Source organism: Mastacembelus armatus, chromosome 15 (assembly GCF_900324485.2).
Source record: "Mastacembelus armatus chromosome 15, fMasArm1.2, whole genome shotgun sequence".
Taxonomy (NCBI): Eukaryota; Metazoa; Chordata; class Actinopteri; order Synbranchiformes; family Mastacembelidae; genus Mastacembelus; species Mastacembelus armatus.
In genome coordinates, this window is record NC_046647.1 from 17,232,695 (window position 1) to 17,242,477 (window position 9,783).

The 9,783-nt window shown below is 39.7% G+C and overlaps 1 protein-coding gene across 1 annotated transcript; it reads right to left on the reverse strand.

The window, feature by feature from the left end:
* Positions 1-866: 866 nt before the first annotated feature.
* Positions 867-8,319, reverse strand: LOC113132010 (2-oxoglutarate dehydrogenase-like, mitochondrial; the record flags this gene model as incomplete). The annotated part of the gene is given in 6 exon segments (XM_074933694.1): positions 867-940; positions 7,892-7,960; positions 7,963-8,050; positions 8,126-8,149; positions 8,151-8,216; positions 8,218-8,319. Coding segments are annotated over 6 exon segments (423 nt in total), but the record flags the coding sequence as incomplete, so codon positions are not given.
* Positions 8,320-9,783: the final 1,464 nt, after the last annotated feature.

A 9,783-nucleotide genomic window follows, 5' to 3' on the forward strand; every position in this document is an offset into this window, starting at 1 on the left:
AATAGAAATTAATAGTATTAATATAAAAGTATTCCGCATAGCTGCAATGGAGGTATTTACTGTCATTGTCTCGAGTCTGAGTTAGGTTCAGTGGGTGAGTGTTTTCAGGCTGACAATGAGTGTACTGATGCTTTCGCACCACTCAAATATGGCAAGTGCTGAGTGATTATATTTACTGTTTGTAAAATCTTTGTAAGGAATTTTTATTTTGAAATAAAGGTGTTTTAAATGCAGCACCCTTTAGAGGCTGACTGAAGACCCCTATCTAGACTTAATTTTTACATACAGTACACTGTACTAGTGAAAACGCTCCATTGTGATTGTGCTGACTGTATAAAGGACAGTTTCTTCAGTAAAGTCAGACTGCTCTATGGAGAGGGTGTTTGCTGTGGAGGTTTTCATTCATATAGGACAAGGTCTGGGAATAACAAAGAGCACTGGTCACAACACGTTGTTCTATCCCACTGATGTTGTTCCAGCAGAAAGGAAATGCATCTGGGACACACACACACATAATATGTATGTACAATAGTATGGTCCAATTTTTTTCTCTTTTCTTCTGATTGTTTGAGATTGAACACATAGTCTTATGTGTCTCATATTTCAGTACCACCAGAAAAAAAAAAAAAAAACTTAATCTGACTTGGTGACCAACTCAAAAGACATAAATGTCTAGACTGATCCAAATGTGTCAGTACTGCAGACTCACCTTTCACATAAAGTTATCATGGGTTAAAATGATGTTTGCTAAAAACACTGGGCTACACTCCCAGTCTCACAAGTATATGAGTTGTGAAAATGTGCCTTTTAATAAACAGGTGTCTGAGTTGAAACTGCACCTCTAGCCTGGTTCTCGTTCCAGATCCTCAGCACACATCCCTCTCCTGGAAGGCGCTCAGATTGAAAGCAATGTCCAGCTGCAGGGTCCCATCCCAGATACCTGGAAGAAATCACTAGAAGTCAGTAGTGACAGGAGTTCATCCAAATCCTTCAAAATGATCTTCCAAATAAAATATTCCAATATTCCAAATGGGATGACAAGTAAACAGAGACCCTTACCAAGTGGCTTTCTTGTTGGCCACCACCGTTAGGAAACACTGTGGGACATAATCATAGTACCCCACATCCCTGTGCTCCACCTGACACCAGACCAGCTGAGGTTTGGTTCTTTATTTCTCTGCCTCTGTTCTGACAAGATCTAATGGGAGTTGAGAGATCTGTGTGAGAAGCTGAAGAACAAGTGGAAGAAAAAAAAAAGAAAACTGTATCACTCCCATTTTAAATTCCACAGTGTATGACATGCTTAGACAGAGAAGAGGGATTAAACACCTGTTCCAGTCTGCTGATGGCAATTTTTCTCTTTAGTTTGACAGTTTTCTTTCTTTAGCCAGTTCACAGTAGACTTTGCCATTGCAGAAGATCGCTCTTTTCACTTGAGCTGCGAGAACCTCATCAGGAAGCCAGCCTCTTGAATGTAGTTCCTGCAGACAACACATGTAGTATGTTTCTATTTCTGTAAACCAACATTTAGAAGAAATTCTAGAGAAGCACCTTTAAGGTCATCAAAACTGGATGTTGACAAACAACAGATTGATTCTGTCAACCATATCTTCATTGTGCGCATTGAAAAAACTCCTGAGATGAAAGTTTTTTTTTTTTAATCTCTTTTCATGCTAATTTGTTGCCACTATATAGCACGCAACATCAGCACTGGGAAAACAAAACATTTCTTTAACAATCAAATAAATAAAGCCTTTTGTGCTCAGTCGCCCAAGTCCAGAATTTCAGAGTTTTTCATAATATATATCCCCTGTTGGCTTTCTCACTAATTTGCTCTGGAAGTAATTTTCTCATGCTTCGCAAAGCATTGCATTTATATGCGACAGGGGATCAGTTAAGACATTCACTGTGGCTAAAAACTGCAAATAAAAAAAAACAACAACAAAAAAAACAGAATTGCTTTGATATCCCAAAACTTTATACTCAAACTATAGGTAAATTACAGGTACAGATTACTAAATAACTGACTGACTTTAGTAAATTCTATCAAAGGTTTATATATCTACTTCAATCATTACATGACAAACTGCAGCTAAATAAAAGTCACAGATAAAATATAGTGAAGACGATGTTATATTTTACCAGTTTTTTGAATGGAGGACATGACAGTAGTTTGCAGGTGTGGATCAGTTGACCACAATCCAGTTATAGTCACAGCTGCTGGACCTCAGACACTCCACTGAACTCCTTCATGAAAAAAATAAATTGCATTGACAGTATTTTAGGGTAATCATTCTGAAAACAGAAATCGAACAAGATGTAGACAAAAAAAAACGTTTTTCTCATAACTGTTTTATTACCAATGGAGTGAATCAGTGGATTGTCTGACTCCCTCTTCTTGCTACACACACACACACACACACACACACACACGACAGATAATGTTAATCTCTTAGTATGCCCCCACTAATAGTTTGATCAATATCCCATTTGAAGATGAGCCTGGTAAGTTTCTGCTGATGCAGCCTGCTGTAATTCCCTCCTACAATGTTCCCTCATACCAGCTGACCCTTGGGAATTACTGCTGAACACCAACACGCTGGAGGCCATAATGAAGAGACTTTTTAGCTCTACAGAAATTGGCAATCATCATTTAAGCCATCAATAAAATGGTCATGACATCAGGATTGTTAATAAAGCAGGAAGCTATTGGAGGTTAGCTACATCACATTGTAGAGTGTAACCTGTGAAGTCCTACAGTTTCATTGACATTTATGATTTTTCAAAATGAGGTCTTTACTCCAGTAACCATTTAAGCCATGATGTAAACTGTACATGTGACCATACAGGGAAGTGATCTGGGTCATCTTTGCTCATTTGCAGAAAACTTTCAGGTTGAGCTGTTGAAGGTTTTGGACCCTGAGGACAGAATATAAGAAGAAGCACATAATCACAAAATGGAAGAGGAATCCCTCTAAAATCTATATTCTAATATAGATGTATACTAATCCATCTTTAAAATCTATATTGTGAATTACTTATTCCACTAAAGTTGGAAAGTTGGCTTCTCATCGTGGCCCAATGGATGGAGCGTCGGACTTGTAACCTGAAAGTTGCGGGTTTGAGTCTCAGGCACGGGCAGGAATTGTTGGTGGGGCGGAGTGCCAGCGCTCTCTTCACCTTCAATACCACAACTGAGGTGAGACCCTTGACCAAGGCACCAAACCCCCAACTGCTCCCCGGGCTGCCGACTGTGTTCACGGTGTGTGTGTTCACTGCTGTGTGGGTGGGTTAAACATATAAACAAACATTCCGTGTATGGGTCACCACAAAGGCACTTGCACTTCTTCATCCCATTTGCAAACCCGCTTGATCTGGCCAGAGCTGATGAGAACTGGGCTGCACTGGAAGTCTCTAAACTGGTCCTCCCAGTAGATCTGCACATTAGGACTGGGCCAAAGCTAAAAACCTGGAGTCACAGTCATCATTACACAGAGCTAGAAAATGACTCAGTAATACTCGCTGACAGTCTTACCTCACACTCTGGACTCTGATAAGAGCCTGGTTGGCCCACAGGTGGTTTATGGGAACACAGGTTCATCTGTCCACCTTTTGGTCATCCAGGACATGATGAGGCTGACTGCAACACATAAGACAGGTGAGGAGAGAAAGGACTGATACAGGTAACACATCTTCACATCTTCTGTGCTAAGTCATCCATTGGTGTATGGCATAAAAAATAAATCAAAGTAATGACACCATCTGTAACTAAGAGAGCATACAGTATGTATTCAGCAGAGATTAATGGGTGAAATGGGATATGAACAAAAACAACCACATAAACCAATGTCATATACAAAAAGGCTGAATATTTTATTATTGATTAAAGTATTGATATTTCTTACCAAAAACTGAAGCATTATAGGCTATGAGGACCAAAAAAAAAAACAGTAAAAGCTCAATAGCATTTTTGCTTGATAACTTAAATTATTATTACATTTTGATTACTGATTTGACTACAAGACCTGTCCAGGGTGTACCCCTTCCTTTCACCCAAAGAGAGCTGGGATAGGCTCCAGCAGATCCCTGTGACCCTGGTTAGGGAATAAGCAGGTATAGATAATGGATGGATGGATGGGTTTGACTACTAATCATTTAGAATGAATGCCACAAAAGAAATTTCATAGTGGCTCTTAACCCAGTAGATCCAAAGTAAATGTGCATGCACGTACGCACGCACGCACACACACACACACGCACGCACGCACACTGCAGTCTGTGTTTTGGCCCATAAAGGAACTCCACAAAGAGTGACTTCCTCTCTCCTGATCTTCAGCCACTGTGAAGCCCAACAAGAGTTGATGGGAGCAAAGAACCAAGCATTAACAAGCTTTGCCAGTCTACTCGCTCCAAGTGTAGAAATCAGCTTTCAAAAGCAGCACGATCAGACAATCGCTAAAGCCCCTTTAACATCACTTTAATGACATCTACACACATGGGAACACACAGTGCTAGAGGTTATGTAATGGTCATGAGGAAGAACAAGAAATAATGCATTGATTTTTTTTTTTATCTTGAATGTGATATATTACCTCCTAGAAGAGAAGAGTGATGATTTGAATCCATATTCATGGATGAATAAGGGCACATATAATCTCTTCAAATGTTTCTTTAATGAAAAGTAAACAGAGCATTTCATGTTTCTTTTCATCAATCCACTCAAATACAATCCAAAAAAATCTTGAAAATGAGGTATTTCTCTGGGATTGCCTCATAAACTGTGTGCACACCTTTCTCTTCTTTTTTCCACATATACACACACAAAAACAAACTCACCTCCTCTGCCTGGGGGCTCCATTAGCCAGGGAAAGGGGCGCACCGTGTACCACATGCAACCCACCCAAACAAAACGACTGAATCCATTACCCCTCACTGTTACGTACATCACAGAAACGCAACCAGGCCCACTCAACTGTAACGTGCCAATATGCTCAGTTTCTAAGATGGGAAACAGAGTAGTGGGGGGATGAAAAAGGTGGAATTTAAAATATTGGGTGTATTGCAGTTGAAATAAAATGAGAAAGAAAGGTAGCAGAAAGGATAAATTATAAAAAAAATGACACCAAAGAGGATTTAAATAAACAACAGGTGACACTGAGATGAAGGGTGGATGTAGTGACTTCTGTCATTTTCTTTCAGCCAGGCAAATTACTTTGCTGAAGGGGACAGCGGATGGGGAAAAGTAGATGTCAGTGGTAAATGTGAGACAAAAGAAAAAGCCCCGTTGTTAGTGTGATGTATGTCAGTGTGAGCTGGGGGAGGTGGAGGCAGTGTCAGTGTATATGGGCTGGTGGAGAAATGATAGGGAACAGATAAGACAGGCGCAGAGAAAAGGGGAGCTGGTTTTGTTCATGTGTCACTCGTTCCCTCCACACCATGACAACATCATGTGGGCTTCACAGTTCCCAGGAGACTGTGCTGACGTCTTCTCTCTGTCAGACTCCCCGTGCCACCCTGCCCACTCCTGCATCCGGGCCATGCTGACCTCGACAGACTCGACAAACATTTGGAGCAATTTCGATTCAACGATCATTGTACAGCTGGGTGCCATAGTTGAAATTGCAATTGTCAACATGACCACTTCTTTATAGTAAGGACACCTGTACAGTCTAATATGGTCCAACACAACAGCTCTACCTTTACATATGAAATAAATCTCAGTTGTGATCAATGATTTGATGCTTTAACTAAATATGTTCTTAATGAAGCTGCAGGTTTGCAGTACTGCTGAACTGGACTGCATTACGTGTAAAAGGTATTCCTAATGTTTTCCACACTCCTTTACAAAAAAAAGAGGGAAGAACAGTACAAACATTCAATATAATGAAGTCCAGTTCAAAACCTCTATTATCTATGATCTTAATAATAAAAAATATGTATGTGCATGGATACCTCTGTGATAGTGTCAATCAAAAATGAACATTACATTTGTTGTGTTAGAATGCATTTAACTGGCCAAGGACTGGACTTTATATAGCAAGTGTACATACTTCAACATTGTATATTACATGAGGAAAAAAACTCTTCTATGTAAAAAAAAAAAAAAAAAAAAAAACTCCTTTTGTTTACAGATACAGTTCATTTGAACAACAGAAATTAGAAATGATAAAATGAAATTTCATCACAATACGAGTCAGCTAAACGTTGACAAAAAAATGTATTTGACTTATTGCCCAGTCCAAGTACGCCATTACAAAGAAATATAATGCTAAATTGTGAGTTCATGGAGTAAATGAATAGACTACGACACCACCAGGACTCCCAAACCCCACTAAAAAAAAATCCTCTAGTGCTGAAGACGCCATTAATACAAGCAGATAAAGTGGTTTGAAAAAATACACACAGATCCTTGTAGAGACAACACTGAGTTTTCTAGCTGTGTTGACAGAGACTCACCTAAAGATGCTGTGCTCTAATCCTGCCATCTTTAAGAAGGGAACCAAAGGCCATGTGCTCTCCAAGAGCCCAGCCCATCTACCGATTCTTCATCAGGTCAGTGTGTGTGTGTGTGTGTGTGTTCTTCAGGTGTGTCTCGTATCCTGCGTGGCCGAGCTGACCTGGACGCAGGATACGAGACACACCTGAAGAACACACACACACACACACAACAAAGATGAAACCTAGTGATTGCTTAGTAAAACAATTACAGTGGACTAATGAAGTAACTGTCTCATTGGAGTCTGTGAATTGTACAAGCTTTTAATACATTTTTCAGGGGCACAGATCCTATACTGCAGTAATAGAACTTCACTGTCATGTCAAATCCTGGCATAGTCTATCAGTGTTATTATCTAAGCTGTTAGCCTTTCTCAATGTTACATTGCACAAAAGAAGTAGACTCACCACACTGAATCCAAAAATCGAGAGGCACTGATCTTGTTGTCCGGCCAGTGTGCTACAGAACATCCTCGTCCAGTCTGGTGGGGACAAAGCTGATGCTTAGGCTCTCCCTCTGCTGTAAAGAAATCTACAGGGGGAGACAGCTTCACTCCAGCAGGAAGACAAAGGATGAAGTGAAAATTAACATGAATTACTGGATTGTATTACACTGCACATGTGTTCGTCCACTGTATAGCCAGGTGTTCTTTTAATGTAAAGGGACAATTTACCTGGCCAGTGGGGGTCCAGCCAGTGTCGCACATGTAAGATCTGCTGCATGCCCCCTAACATATTGTCTGATACTTGACAACTTCTTCCTGCAACCGAAAATGACAAATACTAACTGATTTGTTTACTTTAATTAAAAGACAGCTGACTAACTGAAACTGTGTGTAACTGAGACTGAGAGAAAGAGACTGAGAATAAGAGAAATTGAGATATTAGAGGAGGAGGAAATTCTCTACCAGCGGTAATGGTTCTGCCTTGCTCTATTACAAATGGGGCTTTTGCAAGTCTCCAAGTAGCAGCCACATAACAGAAAACAATGTCCATCAAATGCCTGAAAGTTGCACACTAAACCGCTAAGGCAGTATCGCTCTGACGTGTGGGATGAAAAAATGTTCAGAAAGGATGTTACGATCAAAATTTCAGTTTTGGATGAAAAACCTGAGTAATTTTATTCAATGGCACCAGAATGTGTGATATACTTCAACGTTATTGAGCAATATATATACTCTGTAAGCGATTGTGAGGTTGGGCAATCCAACTGGGGCAGTAAATTGAATCTCAAATACAGCAGTGCTGGCACAACATATTTAGTGGAAGGCTGGGGTAATATCTTAGTGTGATTTAATGCACACAGCCCAGTGGACAGTGATATCAAATAAAACAGCACACAGTAGCAGCTACCAATATACAGTATATTTAACAAGAGCAAACAGCATTAGATCACAAAGCTCAAATTCCTGCAGTGTCACCACTCCCTCAGCAATGAGCTTGTCACAGTACTTTTTCAGCACATGCTCCTGCCAACACAATTGTACATCAGAGTTAACATCAGAGTTAACATGGGCTCATCCATCTCATTATGGCCAAATCATCCATAACAAACCTGTAAAAATACACATATACATCTTAAAAGCAGAAAATAGGTGTATGTAGGCACAGTTTATCCATTAACACTTACCAGATCAATGACAACATCCTTGTTTAAAGGTGGTCGTCCACTCTGCATCCACCCGACGCATGCACATGACAGCCTCAGGATCATCAGCATTCAACCTGGAGGATGGGTGCGTTGACAACCCGAGCCACATCAGTGGGGTAAGGAGAGGAACGAGCCACTCGAGGGTCTGTATTGAAGCCAGTGAGAGGCACCAATTAAGTACCAATTTTACCATCGGAGCCTAAAATCAAAATGAGTGGACTAAAATGTGTCATGCTGTGACACCAGCAGATTTCTTCACATGGCAGAGAATACAAGTGTTAGCACCCACTTTTGCTATTGATTGGAATTTTCATTTTAACAACAGAATTGTGTAAAGAAACATTTTATATGATCAGCAAAATTGTAGCAATAGTTTGGTATACCATTTATAATAGTAAGACCTTTAGTCTTACTAGTACTTGGCAACTGTATTAGTCCCTATGGAGATGACATATAGCATCAGCTGTATCTCCAGAATGGACACCTCTGTTAGATTTCAACACTGTCACATATCAGAAGTTTCCTCACCTCATCATCAGCCTCTAATTTAGGGTCAAACTGGCAGATGATCTGATTCAGGTCCTTATGGGATCACATTAGCCAGGACATTGAGTTGACCCCTTGAAGCAGTGTTTCCAAACTCTATTTTAACGATGTCAATAATGGTTTTAAGAGCAGTGGTAAGGATTTCACAGCCCTCCAGACCAAAACATTTCTCTGGTGACCACTTCCTGGCCAGGAAGTCCTCCAACCTAGACATAAAAAAGCGAACACAGAAATAAGGTTTATAAATGAATTTTTACAATTTTGGAATCACTTTATGAAGGTTTACAATGCTTCCATTTATGTATTTACATAGGACTATACTCTTGAGAGGGAATAATACATTAGCACATATTAATTTAATACAATTTAATAAGTCAGAAATTAAACAGAACCAGCTGGGAAAAAGGAACAATACACATAAAATATGCACAACAACATTATGTAAATCCCTCCCTCTAGTTACTTCTGAGATCATTTATCAAAGATAAAAATGAGCTTACATGAAGAATAGTGTGGTTATCTTTCCAAATAGACCGGCAATAAGAGTTTGGTTTATGTTATGTGAGTCCCTGATGAAAACTATAACTAACAGTGAAGTACTGTGCTGTTGAAAAAATGTTTATTCATTGCTTACATTGATCAGGCAAGCTAGTAAAGATCTCTTCTCAGCATTCGTAAACTGCATGATTCCTGAAGTCTCAAACGTCTGAGAAATCCACTGACACTGCTCCACGTTTTAATGAACATGACTTCGACCCCAGTAGGATGTCTGAAAAAGAGAAGGCAAATAAACAAAACCAAAAGATTAAATTATAATGACAATAATCATTAACTGCAGCTCTAGGCGAGCCTGTAGTGCTCTTTCCAACCTCAGAGCAGAGCAAATGACTGCAGTGAATAAAATGACAAATTTCTACATTTTAATTGGAGCTGACTGATTTGATGTGAAGCACGGTGTGTGTCCAAAATAAAAGACTGTCTTCTGTGGAAAATAAAAGCCTTGGCTTGTATGAATTTGTAGACAGTAAGGCAGTTGGACCTGTATATAGCATCAGTATCTTTAGCCCCATGTAGGTTTCTGTTCTGACAAA